The sequence below is a fragment of the Vipera berus genome (genome assembly GCF_964194415.1).
Source record: "Vipera berus genome assembly, chromosome: 13".
Classification (NCBI taxonomy): Eukaryota; Metazoa; Chordata; class Lepidosauria; order Squamata; family Viperidae; genus Vipera; species Vipera berus.
The window spans coordinates 820,203-844,541 of NC_138216.1; the positions used below are offsets into that span (position 1 = coordinate 820,203).

Sequence of the window (24,339 nt, forward strand, 5' to 3'; positions counted from 1 at the left end):
TCCCTTGAAATGGGGATAGGGGAGGTTCACTCAGGAGAAGAAGTTGGGGGTCTGCCCAGCTATGGCCCCTAAATGAGGCTGCAAGAGAATGCCTGGGGTCTCCCTAGAGGCCATTGGGGGCTTTCAACCATGCAGAGGCACATTCCCCTCCCCCCATCCCTGCCAGGGGCTTTTCTCCCCCCCCCCCCTGCTTCTGTTATAAATTCACTTGCAAAGTCTTCAAACACAACTCCCTTCTCATCACAACAGTGTGACTCCAGGGCAGCAAATCTTTGGGGATACTGCAAATGTCCCTTGTGCCAGCTGAGATTTTACATTAAGCATCAAGCTAAGAAATACATTGCAGGCAGGTATAAAGCAGGAGGACAGAATTTTATGCCAAGAAATGATTATTTCCTTCCTTCCTTCCTTCCTTCCTTCCTTCCTTCCTTCCTTCCTTCCTTCCTTCCTTCCTTCCTTCCTTCCTTCCTTCCTTCCTTCCTTCCTTCCTTCCTTCCTTCCTTCCTTCCCATGATTTCCTCGATGGCTAATATTTCAATTCTGATTTTTTGAAATGATACCCCCACTCCATATTGTTTTCTCTTTTTCTCCTCCTCCAAGATTTCTTTGAGCCAGACCCAGACGGTTGTCTGATCCTTTTCTCCTTTTGAGGCCACTCAGCACCTTGCCCTCCCCAGAGGAGTCTACAGTTTTGCAAGGGGGCATAGCTCTGTACCCGCCTCCCGAGCCTTTGTCTCCCTCCCCACAACAGACCTTCCCTTCCCCCCTCCCCAGTCCTACTTTTCATTCTGTTTAAGAATCCCTACCTGACATTAGTGCTGATGTCTGGTCCATTAAGTTAACCCTCAAGCTGATCTTAGCTTGACGTTCAATCAGCTGAAGGGCCACGGGCTCCTTGCCCCCACCAGGGTGGGTGTCTGCTCTTTTCCATTCAAAGCTGAACCAAGATCTGGGCCTGGAGAAGGGAGGCATCTCTTGCCTAAAGTCATCACAGGGTTAATGTGTTTTGGGAGCAGCAGCAGCAGCCGTGGCGTTGGTGCTCCATCCCAAGACCAATTTGGGCTTTCTCCACAGACCCCACAAGTTCTCTGCCCCTGACTCTCTCCTTTCACCCCCTCAGGAGCCAGCTGCTATCATGACTGATGGCGAGAGGAGAGCTTCCTTCCAGCCACTGTCCAGGGATGAAGTGCGGGTCCCCATAGCGTCTGGCCAGGCCCCCAGCCAGCTCCCCCAATCTGGAGAGGAGAAAGATGAGGATACCTTCAGCGCTTGCAAGTCCATCCAGGACAGTTTGGCCTCAGCAGGTTCGTCCACCCGGGATCCAGCCCATGAGGGAGACCACCAGCTCCCCTACCCTGCGCTGGCCTCCACCGTCTTCTTCTGCTTCAGCCAGACCACGCGACCACGCAGCTGGTGCCTCAAACTGGTCTGTAGTCCATATCCTTCCTCCTTCTGGCTGGTCCATGTGGCCTTGTGGTTTGTTGGCTGGATTGAACCTTCCTCACCGTTCTCTGGTTTGGATGTTGGTCATCTTGAAAGAGGTCAGCATGTTGATTGGTCTTCAACCTGGGAAGAGTTTGGGTCATGCGGCCACTCTGGGATTAAGCCGGGCTGTTTGTATGAATCCATAAAAAGGGCAGGTCAGGGTGGGGGACAGTCCAGATGGCTGCTTTGCTGTGATCGTCCGTGAGACAGGAAAAAAACAAAAATGGGGCACAGGGTGAGGCCACCTCGGAGAAAGAGAATCGGGACTGAAGGTTGAATTTTGAAATGTTCAGCATTATTTCGTGGTTTGTTCGGCTGTCAAACCATTGTGTGCCCTGTGACTTTTCTCTGGTTGTCTAATTGCAAGAAAGCGCTTTGTAGCATTGACCTAAAAAAGTGAGGAACACAAGCGGTGAGAATTTGCCTACTTTCAGTGATAATTATACAACCTAAATACTTTGCAGTCAACGCTGGAAATGGCGTGTTGTATCTCTAGAGTGCTGAATGATGGTTTCTTTTGGGTGGTGATGTGGCTCTCCATTTCCAATGGTGTGGCTGTACATTTGTAATCCAGTCCCTGGTGGAAAAGTAGATAGGCATGTCCTACGAGGGATCATGTGATGCACTGACGCACACACACACTTAGAGATTCTCACACTCTGAGCAAGGAATCCTTTCCAGTTTACTAGGTTTTTTGGATCAACTGGATCTAGGAGTCTGCAGGGGCCCAGTCTGAACTTAATGCCAAGCCATAAAGTGGTTTGTTTGATGTGTGACTAGTGTAACATGTAAAACCAGACATTGTGACTTGTTCAGGGAATCACGGGAACGACAGGTTAGAATGATGTCCCAAATCCTTTTCTACGTTTCCAGCCTAAGGGCAGATCCAGGCTGCTGTCTCAATTTAACGATGCAATTGTTTGCATTTCCTGGGGAATGCTGGGAGTTGTAGTAGCTTTGTGGGAAAACAGTGCCACGGATTCCCAGCAGCTTTCTCAGGAACCCCCGTGGCTCAAGTGCCAGGAGGCTGAGTGGCTTCCTGCAAAGACCTCTAAGCAAAGCGTGAAAGAAGGAGGCTGTGCCTCAATTAGCGGCCTGACTAAGCCCCGGATCAAAGGAGGGGAGGGACTTGAAGAGGAGCCCCCGGCAGGCTTTGCCCGGCTCGCTCGATAGTGGCTTGTTAGGCAGGATGTATTCAGTGGGCTGTAATTGGCTGGATCCGTGCAATCTTTTAAGCCCTAATCTCTGATTTACCCACCGTGCAGCTGAACATGTGCTACAGGTAGTCCTCGAATTACAATGGTTCATTTAGTGACTGTTCAAATTTACAACGGCACTGAAAAAGGATGACGTTACAGCCAGTCTTGCAATGTGTGAACCTGGCTGAGGCATTACTTCCTTCACAGAGCCCCCCTACCTCCCCCCCCACTTCCCTCTCCAGGATGGGGATGGGCAGCCTGGTGAGCAGAAGTCTCCCCCTCCCTTGTGACCCCGAGGCCTCTGGAGACGCCCAGCGCTTGCTTGCTACCTGCCGAACTCTTGTGCCTATGTTCTGCCAGGATCCCGGTGCCTATGATTTATTAATACGATACTTATTGATCCCACTTTAGTTAAGCGGGGCCTCCTCACCGCCGCTGAATGGAGTTAGCAGCCTGCGAGCATCCACTCCTCAAAGCCATTTTTGGCAAGGGAGGAAGCGCACCAACCACGCCACGTACTCCCTTGTGCCTGGGCTGGGCTGGATGTTGGCAGGGAGAGTGGGGAGACTTGAGGTCCGGGCCCTCCTGAAGGGGCCCCAAAGAGAGGGAGCCCTGCCCAGGATCTCTCTGGCTTCCAGGGAGGGGGACCGCAGGGCCGAGGGGCAAGAAGTGGGGTTTCAGCTGAGATGCAGAGGGCAAGGGTGGGGGGTCAGGGGCAACGAGCTGGGGGCCAAGACGGGCCTGGCCATTTCCGGAGCTTCCACCATCTTGACTTCTGTGGTCCCACCTGGCGGAGCCTGCTGAGTAAGCAGCTGCCCCAGGAACTTTCTCAGGCTGCACGTGCTTCTCGCTTGGGGGTTTTGCATCTCAGAGATTGGGGGGCCAAGGGGGGGGGCTACAGGTTCCAAGCAGAGTGTCAGCTTTGCTGGCTGAGGAATTCTGGGAGTTGGTCCACTCATCTTAAAGTAGCCAAGTTGGAGAAAGCCAGCTGATGCTAATGAGGAATTTATATAGAACTGGGGAGAGATTCCCCCCCCCTTCCTGTCCTTCTGCAGCTTCCTTTGTTCTGTGGCAAGCTGCAAGCCTGAACAGATCCTGGCTTATTGCCTTCCCTCACACAGTCTACTGTGTGAACGCACAGGTGTTGGTTTGGTGTGGCTGCCTTTGACGCCCCCCCGCCTGATTGAGACACCCACCAGTTGCTTTTGCTCTTCAAGGGAGCCACCATCACCCCCCCCAACATGCCCAGTGCCTGCCCTTGGGCACCCCCTCAGAGCTGGCTGCCACGCCCAGCATAGAGTGCAGCCAGCCTTTGAACGCATCTTGGTTCCCCAAACAGCTGCTCTCTGCCTCGGCTTTCCAGGGGCTGCAATCAGACAGCATGGCCCTTTGGGTGGGACGTTGAGGGCCCAGAAATCAGAGAGACATCCTGGGGGGCCAACTGACCCCTCCCAATTCTCCTCCTCCTGCCCCCCAATGGCTGAACACAAACTGCATCACTCTAGACACAGTCCCGTGTCTGGAGCAGAACTGCTGGCTCAGGGATGTGCGTGCGTGTGTGTGTGTGTGGGGGGGGAAGACCCTCAGAAGGAATGCCATCAAAGCATTTCTGGGGCTCTTTAAAAAGGCAGCATGACAGAAAGATGGATGATGAGACGAGCTGGAGGGGTGGTCTGAAACCAGAGCCAGCAAAGCACCCAAAAGCACCTGTCTCCAGAAGTCGGGGGGGGGGGATGGGGAGGACATTGCACGCCTGCCTACCAGGAGGACGTGGCAGATTTACAAAAACCATCTTCTGTTTGTGCATTAGAATATTGCCTACTCCTGATTCAGAAACTCTAATTGGTAGTAATGGGCTGTTTTGTGCCAGAAGTCTCTTCGCCTTAACAACGGGGAGGAAGGGGGCGGGGACCGAATGCCAGATGTATCCAAAGAGGGTACATGCCTACGGTGCATTACATCGCTGCCCTGGCAAGGCGCTCGGCAAACACTTCCTGCCTTCAGTGCATCAGTGCGCAGGCTGCCTTCCGCAATGCGTGGCCACTTTTCCTTGTCCCGAATGGTGCGCCGTCTCTCCCATGGGCTGTAGAAGCCAGCAGGCGGGTGGGGCAGAGAGGGAAAGGGTTACTTATGGAGGGTCTGAGCGATGTGCCAAGATCGTAGGGCTTGTAATGTGCGGGGGTTGTAGCTCAAGAGTTGCGTGAGCTGAGTGGCCTATTTGGAAAACACTTTTTGTAGGATGGGCAAACCCATCTCCAGATAGAAAGGTTGAGCGAAAGGTTTCAGGGAGGGGTATGTGAACAGGTGGCCTATCTGCCCAAAGACTAGGGCACTTTGCACATGCTTAGTGTACTCCTTTCTGTAGGCTACTGGGTGAGGCAGGGAGTGATGGTTCCCAGGCTGGGGGGGGCTGAACAGTATTTTAAACCAGGGGTCTCCAAACTTGGCACCTTTAAGACTTGTGGACTTCAACTCCCAGAATTCTATGCTGGCTGGGGAATTCTGAGAGTGGAAGTCCACGCATCTTAGAGTTGCCACGTTTGGAGACCCCTGCTCTAAACAGACAAAGACCCGGTGGGTAAAGAGTAGAGAGAAGTAGCAATGAGGACTCGGTGTGGTTCCCAGTATGGCTCCATTTTGTTCACTGACATCCCACCCCATTTTGCGGGAGTCTCTCAGCGCTGAGAACCACCCAATTCACACAAAGCCAAAATGCAAGTGACTTGGGTTGGTGCCATTTGTGAACTCAGCCATTGTGATGTTTAAGTAGTCAGTAGGGCAGCTGTATGCAAACAGAACGTTGTGGCTTGTTCAACAAAGCATAGTAGGGACAAATCGTGGCTTGGTTTGGTGTGTGAACTCCTTCCTTGTTTAAAACTTCTGGAGAGTCAGTAGAAGCTCCAGACTGTACCAAGGTCTTCTCCTGCTACCCATCCATCAAGACCACCACTCACCAGCTGAAGACCAGCTCCAGACTCCATAATTGGCCTGTTGGTCTGAGGGATAACTCAAGGCCAGAGTATCTGCTTGATTAACATCACTGCAAGCGAACCAAAACAGACGGCGTGGGCAAAGTTTTGGTCTGAAGCTCTGATTCCAGAGCAATTGAATCTCTCCTTGGCAGTGAACTTTCAATCTGAATCACTGAATCAAGATGTGAACTAGTTTGAAGACTCAATCAACTTTTGGCCATGAACATTGACTTGTGTTGAACCAAGTCTTCAGATGACTCGACTCCAACTGCATTCTGGAGCCTCAGCCCAGCAAGCTTCTCCTCTCCAGCCTGCCCCTTGTTCTTTTTTTTTTCCCCAAGCAAAAGAATTTTCTCATTTAGCTGGCAGTTAATTTGTGATATATTTGTCAGGCAGAAATTCTTGTCTCCCTACTTCCTTCATGAATCATTGACTTTAAATATTTATGGTCTGGGACAGGGGGAAGATATATACACCTATATATTCAGGGACGTGAATTTCTACAGGTTTTCTGTGCATTCTCAGTTTTTTGACATAATTAGGACTGTCCTGGGACGGCTCAAAGCAGGCCAAAACCCCCGTGGTTGTTGAAGGTCTCATTTCCCGAGCCGGCCTGTGTTTCCTCTTCCGAGTGTCACCTTGGGTCCGCCTGCTCACGTGTGAGACCTGCTGAGGATGTGGGACTTACCCTTCAGCAGAGAGCGGTTGTCCTAGACCCGAGGTGGCTGCTCTTTTGCTTTGCTTTAAGAGACGCCTGAATCAGAGCCTGGGGACCGGGCGGTGTTTGGCATGTGCTTCAATGAAGCGATGGCATTGCCCATTTCCATCAGGTGCGTTTTCCCACCCAAGTCACAGCAAAGCCAAGACACCCACTGGGGACTGGATTGGGGGCTGCATTGTCATGAGCAGCGCAAGGTGTGAGAATCCAGGTCACGCTCACATGCCCAGAGTGATGCTGGATGAGCTGCTGAAGCCACCTGGAGGAATGCAGACCCCTCCCCCTCTGCCCACCCAGAGCGAGCAGGGCTGGAGGGTCAAAGGGGAAGAACCATCCACTGAATGGCTGGCCCACAATCAGGGAAGGCAATGCAGGTCAGGACCTGAAACAGCAAATAAACAAACCATAAGCTTTAAAAGCCACTCTGGACAGCGTTTTCTGAAAGTTGTCAAGAGGAGGAAGAGAAGGGCGGTGGGCTGAGCAAGAAGCATTGTAAGAAGGGAAGGCCTGTCTTGGATGGTGGGGGGCTTTGAGGGGGCTTTTTATGGCAAGTTATTTCAAGGAGGAGGAGGAGGAGGCATTTCCAATGGTTACTGTTATGAGGTACCATGATGCTTCTAGGAAAAATGCTCTGGCGGGTTGACTGCCTAGGCTGGGTCAATACTTGAGGGTTGAAAATGGCCTTCTTGGCCAAGACTGAAGGGGTGGGAAGCGAGGTCACCACTAGCTCCTTCAACAGGTGGTTGAACGTAGACCTGAGGCGTCTCCAGGGAAAATGCCCGGAGACTCCCCGGGACGTTGCCTGCTGCTCTTGTGGATCACGGCAGCTGAGCAGAAGCCTCGAAATGGAGTAGTGATCTTCTGCTCATTCTCCCCAGAAATTCCTAACCAGTAGATCACCTCAGGACATGGAGGGCTGATTTTACTCCAGGGTCTCCCAGCATCCCAGGTGCTGGCATGGAGTCTGAAAGCAGAGTAAGGGGTCTCTGTGGGGCCCAAGTGCTGGTATTCCCAGCTCCTCTGCTTCTGCAGAGGGGCATTGCAGAATACCTTCCTGGTCACCTGCCAAGGTGCGTATTGTCCCTTTTCTTCCACCAGGAGGCTAGAGGTTGGGTTGAGGTGAGACTCCTCCATCCCCAAAGGTTGATCTGCCTGGAGGACAGGCAGCCTTTGAAGGACAGGCGCCTGACGCTCCAAGCAGTTGCAAGCCCCGAAGGAGCCCCGTCTCTCCTCCTGGGGGAGCAGGTGGGGTCTTCTCCGGGGTGGTGTGCAGGGCCAAGAGGCGGAGGGGGTGGCCGCACGATTATAGCTGGCTAAAAAAAGCCTTTGGGCCCCCTGGGCTGGCCAGTTGTCCACACCATCTGTCCACAGCCGGGTCAGGGGCCAGGCATTTGAGCAGTTTGGGGAGAGAAGGAGCCTCTTCAGGATCTCACTCGTATCCTGGTTTGGAGATCCTGACCAGTTTTCACCCTGAATAGGTCTGATGCCTCCTGGAAGTGGTGGTTTTCTTAAGCAAAGGACGCCCTGTTCCACCAGCTGGGCGCCCTGCAGACATCCCAGATATCCCCAATCTTCAAACTAACACAAACTGTTGCGGCAGTGAGACATTCTCCCGATTGCTTCCCTGCCAGCTGTCCTTCAAAGAGCGCTGGGTTTACAAAGAGAAGCGTTGTGTTCTTGCAGATATTTAGCCAGGAGCTTTCAAAGGCAGCGTGGCAGGCGTTTCCTTTCTTTAGCCCTCTGTGGTCCTCCCCACTTCTCCCACCGGCCCTCGGTCCATGAGAAGACATTGCAAGGAAGCTTTTCTGGGCTGGGATGGTTTCTCATCGTCCACCCAATTTCTCGGCCCACCAATTTGGAAGATGGCTTGGAGAAGCCTTGCAGGGCTGCCTCTAGTCCTCGCCCAGCTGGAGAGCGGAAGGCAACCTGGAGACTTCCTGGAGACCTGGTGTCCAAGGCACCACTTCATGCCTGCTGATGCCCTTCTCCTGACCAGCCAGTCCCGTGCAGGTTGTTTGAGTGTTTTCATAGGGAGACACTGTTTTAAAGTAAAAGACAACCTGTGAAGGATTTGTTGGTCAAGCTAAGCTGAAGCTGACCATGTAGACAGAGAACCTTTGAGGGATCTTTGGAGACCTACATTGGTGCTTTTTGGAACACCTTTTCCCCCCAGATGGATGTCTGGTCGGGATGCTTTTCTGGGTGATGATGCTGCTGCTGCCAACCGAAATGCACATTTTGTAAAGGTGCTATAAATCCTTCTCTGAGCTGCAGGCTATTAACATCTGTTAGATAAGAAAATAGAAGGCAGTTAAAAAGTTGCTCATTAGTGTGGAAAGTTGCTTCGACTCTTAGGAGTGGGGCTGTTAAGGGGGACAGATTTTCAGCAGAGTTGTGCACCCACACATTATTTCACAGGGCATCCATCCACCAGCCTTCTCCTTCAACCAGATTGTGGGTCTCCTCTGAAGCCGTGGGCCCCGCTGCAGATACAGGGTTACAGATCCTAGCTTGAAAGTTCCTTCCTTCCCGGGTGGGGCAGGATCACGCTCTCTGGGAGGGGGGGAGGGAGCATGAGGGTTCAAAGATGATGTGAACTGAGCTGCTTCCTCAACTTTCATCGGCTTCTGCTGCATCAGACTATTTATAAAGGCCCTGGGGGTGGAATCGGATGTGCGTTTGCTGAGATGCACCGGAAAGTTTTGTAACTGGGTGGCTTGCTGAGGTCTGGATGGGTTTTATGGGTGGTGCAGGCGAAACTGGGCTTTCTTGGAGGAACAGGGAGAAAAGAGAGGTAAGTCAAGGGTTTTATCTTCCATCAACCCTACAAACTAGGTTAGACTGAGTCTGTTTAAGACAACAAACGGCCCCAATTAATACTTGGTCCTCCTTCAAGTAAACTCTCTCTCTCATGTGTTAGATCACCAATCACGTTCACATTGGCAGGGGATGATGGGAACTGCAGTGGGGACAAGGTGGGCTGCTGCCAAAATGGATCCTGGCCTCCAGGGTTATCTTATTGCCCAGCAGGCTGCTTTCCACCAGCTCGGCCAGAGAAATGCAGGCAGCTGCCTTTGGTCAGTCATGTTGCTTTCTCCAGCCCAGGACAGGAGTGACCACAGGGCCTTCCCAGCACTAATCAGAGGTGACGATGATTGGATCAGTCCTAAAATAATGAGACAGAGGTGCAAGGAAGCTGTCCTTTTAGCTTGCGGGGAAAGACTCGTTCCCTCAATCCTCAACGGAACGGGACAACTCACCACGGCCAACTTGCCCCGATCATCTTGCTGCAGAACAATTCAACAATTCAATTTAATTATTTAAAATAATTAAAACTTTAATTTTTGTCATTCACATTTCATTTTGTCCCTCCTCTTTTGGCATATTTTCTTTAATGATTCGATTCCACTATTTCTTTGATGCTAAAGTGGCGAGTTGCCCTGGACAAAAGACCGGCTGCTGGTTTGCCCGTCCCCCGAGGACCCTGGCCTTGCCTTCTCTTCTCCGAGCATTGGCTGGGGATGTGTTTACAAAAGGGCTCCTGTTCTGGACGCCTGTTCGAGGCTCTGGACAACAGGGAAGAATTTCCTAAAACGTTTTATGAGGCTGCCATAAAAAGAGGAACGTGTCAGAGCTGTCTAAGCCATAATTTCTCTTTGGAAATAGAACCAGGATTCCAAGGCAGCAGATCGGGAGCCTCTGAGGGCTTCAAACTGAGTTCTCCGCTTAAAAGGAAAACACAGCTGCAAAGTAACCATGGTGCTTGTCCTGTTAAGGGCAGGTGAAGGTGCAGGGGAGCATGGGACATGTCATTGCATTCCATCTACTGCATCCAGCAGTTTGTACGTAAGATGCCACTTGCAAGGAAAGTGGACGCCCCACTTGCTGGTTGCAAAATATGGGGATGACCAAAGGGGCACCAAATGTCTAAGTGGTCCAAGGCCAAGGGTTTGCCCGCCTACCATTGGTCCCCCCAACCTGGACTGTCAGCTCTTTGTGGCCCCCAGCAAGAGAAAAACAGAGGGGAGGATTAGTCCATGTCTGCAGACTCTTCCTATTTTCACTCCTTCTCTCTCTCTCTCTCTCTCTCTCCTGGCTGAAGCAGCTGTGAGGGAGGAGGCCAAACTACATCAGGCACAGGAGAATCATTAATGGCCAGACTTATTTGGGAGGTTTCCCTGGACATGTGCAAAATTCCTGTTCTTCGTCTTGGAATGGTTCGTCCACCTTGGGATTAGAGAGTGGCCTGGCCTGGACAAAGCTGAGGCTTCTCTGAAGATGCAGCCGCCACAGTACAGCAAAGAAAATCGAGTGCACTTTCTTCAGTCCAAGCGTGAGATGGAAGCGATTGGATTCTTTCTAAAACTGAAAGAAATCCTTTGCGGTCCCTCTGAGTTTCCCAATACTGGTCAAACTGGACAGCGGCTTTCCAAATCTGGACCGTGCACATAGTCAGAAACACGAACATTAAATCCTTAGTTGAGCCCTTTTGTAAACTTGGAACTGGAACGTTTCACTCGGATTTTCTCGGCAGTTTGGGTTTTAGCAGAAATAAAACGTGACATCTGATCGGCTGTGCACTCAGCTCCCATCACACTGTAGGAAGCATCGGGTGCCATTTGCTCGCAGCTACGTCATGTCCCGTTACTCCAGATGATCAGTTCTGTGTGAAGCTGTGGAGGGAAAGAAGCACCGCGTATCAGAAGAAAACCCACAAAGATGTCCAAGAAGATGTCCAAGCTGGAGAAGCTGGCAGGAGTTTGAACTGCAGGACAGTCCATTCCTGTGGATCAGAAGCTGCAGGGAGCGTTTCTACTGCCCCCCTCTGGTCGGGGTGTGCATTGCAAGGCAGCCAATCTCATTCTTGCTGAGACTTAGAGATAGATAGATAGATAGATAGATAGATAGATAGATAGATAGATAGATAGATAGATAGATAGATAGACAGACAGACAGAAAGACAGACAGACAGACAGACAGTCCTTGACTTACAACAGTTCATTTAGTGACTGTTTGAAGTTACAGCATAATTGAAAAAAGTGACTTTTGCCTGCTTTTCACACCAAGCGAAGAGGTGGCCGGTGCTGCTCGATTGACGCAGCTCCTGATGGAGATGTTTGTTGGTAGATCCATTGGTTGAATACCAAGCTTTGAGGAACTGGTGGGCGTGGCGTGTGGCGGCCTGGCCAGTGGTTTTCGTTCCGTCCCAGTGGATGTACATTGTACAACGCACAGTGTTGTGTCTGCCTTTGGATACTCTGAAAGGTCCCCTGAAAGGAGCATTTAAATGTCTGGTCTATAGCAGAGACATCCTCGGCTGCAGTTCCCCCAGCCCTTAAAGGCAGGGGAATCCCCTGACTGATGAGTCTGGCTTGAGTCTGACAGAGCTCAGATCCTGACCAAGCGGAAGCCTCTCCCCTCTTGAGCCCCACCTCATTTACGTTGCCGGGAGCCATAAATTACCCTCAGCCAAGCTCAGCAAGGGGAGAAAAGGGCCGCTCGCAAGGCCTGTTGGCGGCTGCTCAGCACGATGGGGCAGATAGACGGAGGAGGATACTTTTAATGCACCAGTCACAGCTGTTGTGCACACAAAATGTGGCCTCTGTTTACACTGTAATTCATTTAACTGTCTCTTATCAAAACACCAGGAGATCTGGAGAGACGCTCTGAAAGGCTTCCAAGCTTGTGGACGAAATGGAGTGTATATCACAACTGTTCAACAGTGTACATCTCAGTTTAAGAATGAGTCCAATAAATGGCCTTGTTTTTATCAGCCAGAGAAGTTTCTCCCGCCAGTTGGGTCCTTTTGTCTCAATCTCTGAAGAGGCCTCTGTACCATCAGGTGTTGTTTAGTCTTCTTAAATCCTCTTCCTTCGTGCCAGCGATGGTTTGGCATCTGAACAACAATTTTGTGATAATGGAGGGGCACTGCTGGGAGCAGAGAAGATAAGGACAGAACAAAATTACAGAACGCCGAAAGAGCTGGACTTGAGGAAGGTAGTTCCTCGGTGGAAAGAATATGCTAAATCCAGCTTATTCACTCTCTTTATTTCCCAATTCATACAGGGGAAGTTCTTGGTAGGTTTGGGGAGCTTCTTGAGGGCATTTCCACTAAACACATACACAGCGAGACATACAACTCTTTGCAGGGTCTTGTGCGCACCCTACTTTTCTCCCATCGGCTTTTTCCATTTGGGATGTCATGTTCCAAACCCCATGAAGTCCGAGAAAGAAATCTGCATCTACAGTAAATAAGTTTTTAATCTTAGTTCTAGGAGAGCTTTGGTTTGCATCCCCCTCTTGTTTATCCACTCAACTTTGGTCAACATTTCAGCCTTCTCCTTCTTACCTCTGTCAAAGGCCATGCCACAATGCATGGCTAACGGTGCTGTCAAGGGCTGATGGCGGGTGGGGAGAGACACAGCACTTACAAGCAAGATAGAGCGAAGAGAAGCTTCAACCATGAAATTGGCAATTTTGTATGCTTCATCGCGAGGGAGGGTAGAGTGAGTTGTTCTACATTTTCTAATTGTGCCTGGATGCCCTGGATTGTGGAATGCACAGTGTCAGCTTGCCCAAGAGAGACATATGCGCTTGTTAGCTTGGATGTGCAAAGTCGTTTTGATTAGTGGAGTCAACAGAGAGCATGGGAGAAGATTTCATGAATGTAAGTTTTCTTTTTCCCCAGGCAAAGATTGGGTTGCTGAAACAATGCCTGCCTAAAAGAGGGTGAGTGGGTGTTCACATCTTCAGCCGCTCCATATATAGTGGTGGCAAGGGTGATCCTTGCTTTGCAAAATGCCTCTCTTCTCTCTAGCCCTTATTTCTCCACGTGGTGCTCTTAAGGTAGCTCGGATCTGGTTGGCTGATGACAGTGGAAGTTGCTATCAAGTTGGGAAAGTCTGCAGTAAGGATTGAGGAGGGGGCTGGAAGGACCATATTGGGTGATGGGCAATGGGGGTCCTTCTGTCCTACCTGCACGGAGAAAGGCTGAGAAGTGAAATGAAAGAAGATCTGGAGAACTTTTCATGGGAAAATCCATAAGGAATGTTAGATGTCTTCTGGTCTGTTGGCGACAGTCTTGACAGAGGCCAGTGAAAGATTCTCATTCCAGACAAGGTGCTTTTCTCCAGCCCCTTGTGGGTCTCCAGATGCTGTTTCTGCTTCACGTCTTGGCTATTTTTCTCTCCTAACCTGCTCCTTGAAATAGTCACATCTCTGCAGGAGGCCCAAAGGGTTCTGGTGTAAAATGGAACCTATGCTTCGTCTTAGTGAGGAGATCCTTTCCTTGGCTTTGCTTTTTGCATGTTAGAAAGTTCATGTTTCTCCTTCCCTGGGACAGCAAAGCATGGGGGAAAAAAGTCCCCTTAATATATTTATCTCTTGAAACCCCTTCTGCCTCATGAATATTTTTATGTTAAGTAATACTTGGAGACCAGCTTTCCTGGTCTAGCCAAACTTGGCACAAGCTTCCCTTTCGGTTTTGGATCATATGGCCAGCACAGTAAAAGAGCTGATGGAGAAATCAATAATATTGGCGTTGGCTAAAGCAGCCTAAAAGATGAAAAATAGGACCTATTTAATTTGCAAAACCATTGCAATTTGCCATCTTCTTGCTGCTATTAGATCATCTAAGAGCCACGGCGACACAGTGATTAGAATGCAGGACTGGAGGCTGATTCTGACCACTGCCAGCAGTTCGATTCTCACTGGCTCAAGGTTGACTCAGTCTTGCATCCTTCCAAAGTTGGCAAAATGAGGACCCAGATCGTTGGGGGCCAGAGGCTGTAAAGCACTGTGAAGAGGTACAGAAGTCTAAGAGTTATTGATATCGCTATAAGCTCACACGCAAAAGTTGAGTTTCAACACCTCCTGGCTGGGAAATTCTGGGAGTTGAAGTCCACTTATTGTAAAGTTGGCAAGGTTGCAAAACACTTGTCTCTCTGTCTGTCTTCCTATCTATCATTTCTCAACCTCAGCAACTTTAAAATGGATGGATTTCAACTCCCAGAATTCCCCAGCCAGCCCTGTCCTGCATTTTTACCTATGCGTCTGGAACGGATTGAAAAGAGACCATCTGTATCTCTTCAAGTTGTATTGTTGTTCTGTGATATTTCACTTCCCCCTTGTTGCAGTGCAAAGTCTTACATTCACAGAAAAGGTGTGAGCTGACATTTCAAAGTTTTGTCGTCTTGCATTTCAGAAGCTGGCTTACCTGAAAGTGAGACCACAATGTTCCCCTCCCCCCACCACAAACAGATCCTCTTGTAAGATGTTTGACACCCCCTCCCCTGCAAGGAATAAGATGGCCCAGAGGGCAAAATGCCATACTTGAGGAGTGGGAGAGAGGAATTAAATTATTAAAACAAGTTCCACCCAGGTTACTATGGGAACCTGTTGCTAATGAATCGATGGGGTTTCCTTTTTACCTTGATGGAGCTCTTAAAAGCCTGTAACTCTCTGCCAACAGGTTTCCTAGGAATAAGGTTGCCATAGAAACCCTAGGCACTCAGCCCAGGTGTGGACCAAGCATGACGCCAGATGGCACGCCAGCTTCTGCTGCCTAACGGGGCATCTTTCACCAAGCTGGGTTTGCCCCAGCAGACTCAGCACTTGATGCACCCTTCTGGAAGCCCCCTGGGGAGGGGGGCAGCCAGCTGAACCCCTGAGAGACCAAGAAAGTCTGGCACCTTTCCCTGTTACCACATAAAGCCTCCTCCCCATCACACTTGGTTCTTCGTGATGTAGGAGATGATCAGGCTGAGCTCAAGGGAGGAGGAGTCAAACACATCATAAGTCACGAGTCGCTGCGTGAGATCTAGGTCCAGCCCTCCTTGAATGCTTCTTTTGTCTCCCACACATTTCCCTTGATGGTTAGTTGGCCAGATTCTTGTAGAGAGCTTAAGGTTGCAATAAATCTTTCTAATTTGAACTGCCTGAATCCCCTGGTTTCCCAGGGGCTTGACAGGTGATTTTTGAGAAGACAACTCTGCCATCTTCTTGGTCGTCATATGGAAGTAGCCTTCAACTTCCTGGTCTCCTTTCAGATCAGGGGTTTCCCAATCACATCCTTTGAAGTCCAGCCAGGTACGCCTCTGTTTAACCTTTTATGAACAGCCAACATCTGCCAGGGGACCTCTTTCTGTAATTACATTCTACGGGGAGCCACAGTCTGGTGGACCTGATGGAGAAATTGACAGTTGGAGCAAGGAGAGAGGAATTCCTAAGCAGGCATTTTGGTCTCGTTGCAGAGGAACAAAGTTTGAGGTGTTTCTTTTTCATTGCCAGAAAAATGAGGCTGTCATAACCCAGTGGGACTGTCAAGTAATTATGCTTCCTGATGAAACTGATGATCTAAATTAGTCATCTGTAGATGGAGATCATAGTTGATTGGAAATCTCTAAGGTCTGGATGGAAAAAAAAAAGCAAAGATGGTTTTAGGCTTCAACCAGAAAGATCTAGTTTCTAAATCAGAGGAGGTGATGCTTCCATTTTCTTCTAGCTTGGCCACCTTGAATATGGTGTCCAGTTCTAGATGAAGGATTCAGAAGAACCAGAATCCTTCTGAGCCAGACCATGAAGATAGAAGGGAATGAGAAACTAAATTCTAGAGGAGAGATTGAAGGGTTGAGAGCAGGTTTAGTTTGGAGAAGAAGGATTTGGGGCAGAGGGACAATCACCCTCTTCAGATACCTGGAAATATGTCCCAGAGGAGATGGTCAAGACATGGATCAATGGAATGAATTTACAGGAAAGCAGCTTCTGATGGTCAGAAAAATCATCCTAACAGAGCAGCTTCATGGTGGAATCGGTGACCCAGAGGGGTGCTAAGTTGTCTTTATTGGATCTCTCCAAACTGAGGCAGGACTTAGGACACTTTAGGATGGAGCCCTTTCCTGAACGGGGGTGGACTTGTCGGCCTCAAGGGCCTTTACTTTTGTGGGAATAGATGGTTATTCTGAAACCATGGTCCCAAGCAACGGAGGATTGCTTGGTCAGTGGTAATAAAGGTCATACTGTCCAACATGGGAGGTATGTTTTTCTAGAATTCACATCTACATAGAATTCCAAAGTAGTTTCCTAGAAAAAAGTGTTTAAGGTGTAGGGCCCATCATGCAACCACAGGTTATGTCATGTGGTCATTTGAAGGGTGTATGTTTTGGAAGTGCACAATGAAGGTGTGCGTGTGTGCGGGGGTGAGACGTTGCGCCCTAAATGCGGATTTCCCACTATCAATGGATCAGACTAGGAGGCTGAACGTTCAAGCAATCCGGACTTGGTTGATCTGGCAAGCCTCTTAGCCAATGGGCATGTCCTTCATTTGGCTCTCATTCATTATTCATGCACCACTTTCCTTTTTATGTTGTACCTGGTTTCGTCCAATCATGTTCAGCCCTTTGATCTGCAGAGTTTGGCTTCTTGGCCTCTCTTGACCCCATTATTTATTTCATTGTGCTGGGAAAGAAGGAAAAGTTGACCTTGGGTGGGACAAGGCCCCCCACCTCTCTGGCCCCTCTTGTCAGCCTGCCTGGGGCCTTTGACTTCCCTCTCTCTCTTCCAGAGGAGGAAATCCTTCTGGGGAAGGAGCTCCCTCCCTCCCCCGCTGGAAATCCAGTCAATGCATGCAAATGCTCCCCGCAACTGGCATAGTAGACATTTGTCACTCACAGTCCTTGGGGTCGTATAAATTGGAGTCGGATCATTTTGCATGTTAATCATCCATTGTTTGGGTCTCAGCGCTCTGCAGGATTCTAATCAAAGGAAATCAGGGCGTCTGTTGCTGCTGCTGCTGGTTAGTTCTCTCTCCATTCTTTTTTTTTTTAATTTAATTTTAAGAGCAAGGCTAAAACTTCTTTTCAGCGGTCGTAATCAATGGTCCTCTGGTTTTTCCAAGCAGTGACACTGATGGGTTCATTTCTTGTCTGTTTGTCTCCGTTTGGAGCCCTATTGATCCAGAGGGACCTGATTGTGTTAAAGGTCAGCTGAACAACTGAGCAACATCTATTCAGAAATCCTTCCTTGCTGAGAATTTTCTCCAGGGGGCTGGGAGTTTCTGCTAGGATCTCTCAATCAGAGCTCGCATGGTGAACGTGTCTCTGTGTGTGTGTGTGTGTCGGGGGCTGACTCTGATTTAAAATAAATTGAGTGACCAGGAGAATCTGGGCTGAGAGCGGCAGGTCTGGACTTAGGGTTTCAAGAGTAGTCCCTCTTCCTGCTCGGAGATGTTGTGGTCCCAGAGCAACTTTGCACAGCTGTACACAGAAAGTGCAGCCTGCCGTTCCAGTGGTCATCTTGGGGCCATCTTCCTTGTCTTGATTGTCTCCAGAAACTTCAGATTTCCGTTCCCCAAATCCTCGGCCAGCCAAGCCATCGTCCTTCTCGCTTCATTCTCGTCTTTGGGAGTGATGGCTCTCCGTAACTGCCAGGCGCCCTTTGAGGAAACTTAAAATTGTATAGATTGAAAATTAGCTAGTTTTACTTTTAAAAGTTTTATTATGAAACACCATGTTGTGATGGAGGTTGGAAGTCGCTTCTTCATATATTTATTTTCGCTTTATTATATTCTTAGTTTTCTCTTTCTTCCTTCTCCTTTTCTTGTATTTTTACTCCTTCTTTCTATTGCTTTTTCCCCCCATTACATTTAGTTTGCATAAGATTTTACTATTATAGTCAAATTTCTTAATAAAAAATAATATTTACCCATCTATCCCTCTCTCCCTCCATCTGTCCGTCCACGTTGAGAGCTAGATTTGGCTTTCCAGGATAGGATGATGATTACATGCCAAGCCCTTGGCCCTTGGTGACCACGTGGTTAGACTTTCCCTGTGATGTCCGTTACTCAGCCTGGTCCTTCCGGTCCCTCCATACTGGCCCCCATTGGCATCCAAGGGAGTCCATCTACCTGGCTGCTGGTCTTCTTCTCTTTCCTTCCACCCTTCCTAACATCAAAGGCTTCTCCAGAGAGCTAGATCTTTGCATAATGTGGAACAAGAAGCAGGGATAGGTCTGACTGGGGACAATGGGATATGTAGTCCAACTTTTCCAGAAACGCAAAGAGTGAGACAGTTGGGTTCAAGAAGCTCCACCGACTTGAAGGCTTCCTGTACTGTTGTGGGAACCTTCAGCGTGTACATTTTTAACTCACTGGTTCAACTCAAAGTTAACTGATCAAATCTTCATATGCAATCAAATTGGACGAGTCACAGATCCTGTCTACACACAACAGCAGCCTTTCCAAATTAGCTCAGGAATCCAAATCAAGCTGATTGGATCGGACAATGTCATTTAACCCTCGATTTGATTTTCTGAACTGATCGGGATTGTTGAATCCGGAAAGTTGAACTGGATTGGAGGGAGAAAGACTAGGTGAACAGGCCGTGGGTTTGTCCTTGGGGTGCTCTCCTTCTTGCTGCTGGACCTAGATGTTGGGGTCCGGGGCCACAGGTCCCAACGATCTCCCCCTCCTTGCCAACTCCTCCGTTGCAAACGCTGAGTCCATCTGTTCCAATCATGTGGTTACTTTTATGTTAATGCACAGGCCATTTCATCCTTGGCCGTCAGTGTTGGACAATCTTGGCAGGAAGAGAGCTTGACTTGACCTTTGGGAGGCCGAGCCAAGACAAAGAAGAAGCTCAGCCATCAATCTAATTTACATTCAAATAGGGGATAATGGCAATCAAGTTAATTAACTGGAGTGAGCCTGGTTCCTTCCCACCTGCTGAGCAGCCTTCCCCTCCTGCCCCATTAAAAGTGACCATTAGGGGCAAGGTTGGAAGACCTGCCTGTCCCCACACCTGGAAATATTGACTTGGATTTAAAAGGGGGCGGGGATTCCCTGCCAGGTGCAGCAAGAAGGGTCTCAAAGGAGAACTTCTGTGGTCCTAAATCTCCCGGTTGGCTGCAACCAAGGTTTTCTCCTGGACAGCACAAGTTGTTGAAAGTCCCCGGAATTTGTTCAGTTGAGTGGAAGGAAGAAGAGAGGTCTCCCCAATGGCTTCAGCCCCCCCAAACCCACCCCACTTTTAGGCATAGCCATATTTTAGAGGAGGAGGACGAGATCTATGCAGAGAAACAACAACAAATCCAGATAATTTCACTTTTAAATCTTCTTCTTCGGCCAGGCAAACTTATCAGTCTGCTGTAAATACCAGGGTTATTTTTAGTCTCTGGGAAAAAGAGTCACAAGACAGGTCAAAAACTTTATGATAACTCTCGCATCTCATTTCTTGCACCTAAACACAATTTTCTCCTGGTTGTAAACGGGGGAAAAAAATGCTTGGAAACCTGTAGAGCTGCACTATGTTGCCTGCGCCAGCTGAAATGTTTGATCTGCACATATTGGGGCACAATCTGGAAACCGAAGTGAAGTGCAGTATGCAGGGGAGGGCAGTTTTCCTTCCTTTGACCAGCGATTGGTGGCAGCAGCCCCAAAATAATCTTGCTTCTTTTCAGTTGATAAATTAGGGAGGTTGACAAACCCTATTGTACTTTGTACCCCAGTTCAATTTAGTTTGAAAATCCAAGAAAGTCAGTTGGTTTGTTTGTCTGCCTGCCTGCAAAGTCATTAAATCGTTACCTATTTCTGAGGTCCTGGATCAGGCTCATTGGCTGAGCTCTCTTCTCAACACCTCTGCGACTGTCACTCAAAAGGAAGAGGCAACTCCGATTTGTGGTTGACTCGGCAGGTGTAGCTCAAAATGACTCTTAGGTAGCTTGGAGATTTTGAGAGCCTTATCTAGAACTACAAAGGTAGCTCTAGATAAAATACCCCTCTCCTGGGGGATATCTGCCCATCCCACTGGGCCAGATAAGCTGGCTGCCCTCCAGGTCACTTCCCTTAAATGTTGACGGGACCTCAAAGTCAGGCCTTCTCAGCCCCCCCCCCAAGATTTGGTGCCACCCCCGCTGCTCCCCCAGGAGAAGGCCCTGGGCTCGGCTGCCCGCTTCCCTCAGAAAGGAGAAACATCTCCAAAGCCGCTCTTATTAAAACTCTCCGTCTTCTCCAGCGGCAGAGCGGGCAGGGCCCGGCGAAGCCGAACGGCTGATTTGCAGCCCAGACGGGGTTGCTGCTTCCTCAGCGTGCCAGCTTCCCCGTGGAACAACTTTTTAATTTGGATTTGTCTCTTCCCCCTCCGTTTTATTTGCTTTCTGAAGAGTGTTTAAGGGATTTGCTGGAGGGGAGGAAGAGTTAATTCTGTTTAAGGGCCGGGTTGCAAACAGTAAATAGATAAGAGTTCTAATTAAAGTTTGAATTGGGAAGTGCAACCATCACCCTGGAGTCTGGCCGGCTGTTCAAGGTTGGAAACTGCCACCTGTGGTCTCACTCCTGTGATGTGAAGATGGCGGCACACGGCTGCCCTCCAGTGATTCAGGGCTCACCAGCCCCCCATTATTCCACTAGTGTCTCCTCCTCTCCCTCCCCGATTTCAGATTCAGTTATAATTTCTTTACCTAGGCGAGGGTTTTAATCTTCCCTACACACGAGGCAGGCGAAGAGCTGCATAGATCATCACCACTGTCTTCTTCTCCTCCATCATCACTGCTGCTGTCACCCCAGGGATGGTGAGGATGGATTTTATCAGACTTCCCTCTTGCCGTTTGGGCTCTGAGCTTCCTGCTTGCAGTTAGGAGAAATCGATCCGTGCAAGCGCCCCTTGGCCTGTTACTTCAGCGGAGAGGCTGCTGGTTGCTACGGAAGGCGGGGAGGAAATGCGTCCTTGATTGAAATGGATGGTTCAAGCCAGGTGGGGAAGTTGGAGCCAACTAGGGGAAGATTTCTCCCGAGCCCCACTGATTTTTTCCAGATCCTTCTTTCCTTTTCCTTTTTTAAAAACTAGCCTGTTGCTAAGCAACCAGTGCCATCAGAAGCAAGATGGAACACTTATTGGATGGCCAACATCCATCCTCCTTCTGCTTGAACTCGATGGATGATGGTGCTTTTCCAGGCTTCTTGCAAGTGGAGTTTTAGGCCCAACGGCCAATGGCAAGATCTGTTACGAGGTGAACTGTTGGATAGTTTAGCTTCTTTTTTTCCCAGGGATCCCCCCTCTCCCCCTCCTTTGGAGGGATTTCCCCAACACCCAAGACCCCAAGTAGGGACCTGCTTGAGCTGATGGTCTCTTGTGAGTTGGAGAGGCAAGCAAGGAGCAAAACGGAACAATTCAGGAGGGAAATCTCTAAATACTTCCAATTATTCTGATTTTCTTTCTTATTATCTCCCCCTGGGCCCTCCCCAGCTCTAGACTGTGAAGGCGGCTGGTGGCTCCCAAATATCCAGGAATTTTTTCTTTTAGGAAAAAAGCAAGTATCTCTATTTTATAAATGCAATATAAATATTTTAAATAATAAATCACTGGCACCACGTATATGCCATTCCAGACGACTTAAAGAAGCCAAGCAGCCTTAAGCCCACCTTTGCAAAGTGGAGAGAACTGTATCAATGCACTTTCACCTTGGGTCAAGGGCCTCGGAGGCTGCAACAGGCATGCTGGGATGTACTCTCCCCATGATGTTGCTTCCCAGCTGAGCTGCAGCAAAACAAACCGGTTTGAGGAGTTTCCCAGATTCACTTCCTAACTGGACTTCTGCAGAGACAGCATCCTTGGCTTGAACTATTATTTATTTAGAAAATTTACATGGCTGCCCAACTCATTCAATATGACTCTGGGTGGCTTGCAGAAGTGAAACCTCAAAATACTCTTGGTGACTATCCCCCCTCCCCCAAAGGATCAGAAGACTCGTCTGCATTATTTCCCTGCATCTTAATCCCAGTGATGAGTGGACACAGGTTGCCAGCCTCCCTGCATCTCCCAGGCCATTGGCATCACTGTGCACCCTTAACAACCTCATCCCCATCTGATGCCAACAGACTACAAGGAGCACACCATGCCGTCCTTGTCGGCCAGATCCACCAAGTTAACCATGACGTCAAAGTTCAAGATCCTAGCCTACGATGCCGGTTTTCAAAACCCTTGCATTCGTAGTGTGACACAAGGCCACATAGACTCTGCTGTCCCTTCAGATCTCCATCCCTGCTCTGATTCCCACGCTCATCATAAACGTCACCAGGCGGCCTTCACATCGGAGAGGTAAAAAGCAACAAGTCCCTGGTGGATTCTGTTCCTATTTTGGATAACCATCATTTGCACTCGGCAAGACTGGAGGTAGAACATCTGTTCAGCAAACAGGAGGCCTTGATTATTTTGCCCACTATTATTAGACAGATCTTTGCTGAATTCAGAAGTAATCGGTCTCCTGGAATGTCAGTGTGAGGCCTTCACCAGGAAAGGGCTGCTAAGCCACGTTGCTTTCTTGTGTGTGGGTACCTTTGGCCAAACCCCACTGCTCAACGTGCCCTCCATCATCCATGCTCTTAGAAGAATGCTTTTGTTTTCCCCATGGGCTGGACCTCAAAATATCTCGGGAAAATACACCATTACCTTGGTAGAGATGAACTTCCCCCAAAGAAGGACATACAGTATAAGGCAAGCATTGAGCGAAAAGGCTTCTGACTTTGGTGACTTGAGGCACTGAACTATTTTTATATGGCTTTAGAACCGGAATATTCATCTAATATGCCTTGTTGATAAAAATGAGTGCGGAAGAATGTTATGGAGAAGACACATTTCCGTTTTGGGGGGGGTCATCATTTCAGAAACCCAGGAGCTATTTGGGGCCAGTTGCCGATACTTGTTCTCTTCAGAAGGATTTGTTTTAATGAGGGCCTCAGTACACAATCATTTTTGTTTAAAATGATGCTGCGAGTCATTCATGAAATAAATATTTACCTCAGCCTTGGTAAAAGTCTGCCAACCTCTCTTAGGTTGCAACTTGGCCTGAAGGTATTTTTTACAAATGCTCTTGCATTATCAAAGAACAAATATATAAATACCGAGGATGCTCAGGCTGATTGATGTTGTAGCAAACAGACAGAATAATCACAGACTTAATTGCGTGGTCTAATTGCTTCTTTGGCTAGGCTGGTGGAGTGTTGCCTTTGCACCCTGTTGCGCTCACAATGTCCCTAAACAATGTTTGCAGATATTAAGTTCAAGCCAGATACAGATGATAGGGGGATGTGTGAATCACCCAAGATCTGAATCACGGGACGGACTCACATGCTGGCCCATGACAGCAATAAAGATTTGATCGATTGATTGACTCAGAAGCTCTCAAGAAGATCCGATGCCTTGAATTGGTCCAAAAAGGCTCTTCAGAGATGATTCGGTTGAAGCCCTTTCTCAGGCAATCCTCAGGCTGAATATCCACACAAATGACATAAAGTTGCTGAGGTTTTATGGGATCTAGGCCGATGTGATTGTGCTGGTTTTGTAGGAGGTCTTGTGAAAGAGGTTGGGCAAGAATGCCAAAATCTTGCTAGCTTTCCAGTTTTCTTACATGATATGTTCCAAACTTCTTGAACTTGGGAAAAGGGGGTCCTTTTTTCAAAGAGGGGTGACATGATACCAGTATCTCTAGATAGATAGATAGATAGATAGATAGATAGATAGATAGATAGATAGATGAGAGAGAGAGAGAGAGAGAGAGAGAGAGAGAGAGAGAGGGGAGAGGAGAGTTTCTCAACCTTAGCAACTATGGGAGGACTTCAATTCCCAGAATTTCTCAGCCTGCCATATTGGACTTTTCATCACTTTTCAGGTGTCCTTCACTAACCCTCTGTTCATATGCAATTGACTTTCTGAGCTATTAGTAGATTAAACCTGTGTGATTTTGTACCTACTATTTATCCAAAGGTTGCATGTATGGTTTCCCTGACTGTTTTGAAGGAAGAAAATACTTCATTTCTTTTGGGTCTTGAGTCAAGGACGAGAGTGTTTTCCCCTTGTTGTACATGTTGTGAAGAAGGGGGGGGGGGCTCTTCTAACATAGTATTGATCCAATCCTAGTTTTCAAAAAGTCTTGATATTAAAAAGAATCTTTTTTAAGTGCAGCCTATTTGCCATGG

General features: G+C 48.7%; 1 protein-coding gene across 1 annotated transcript in view; it reads left to right on the plus strand.

Annotated features, from left to right (window-relative positions):
• Positions 1 to 979: 979 nt before the first annotated feature.
• Positions 980 to 24,339, plus strand: part of CACNA1H (calcium voltage-gated channel subunit alpha1 H) — a gene marked incomplete at its 3' end in the record, with an annotated part of 126,926 nt that continues 103,566 nt past the window's right edge. Inside the window, 1 exon segment of the mRNA XM_081338452.1 lies at positions 980 to 1,473. Within this exon segment, the coding sequence (XP_081194578.1) occupies positions 1,136 to 1,473 (338 nt within the window). The 5' untranslated portion in view covers positions 980 to 1,135.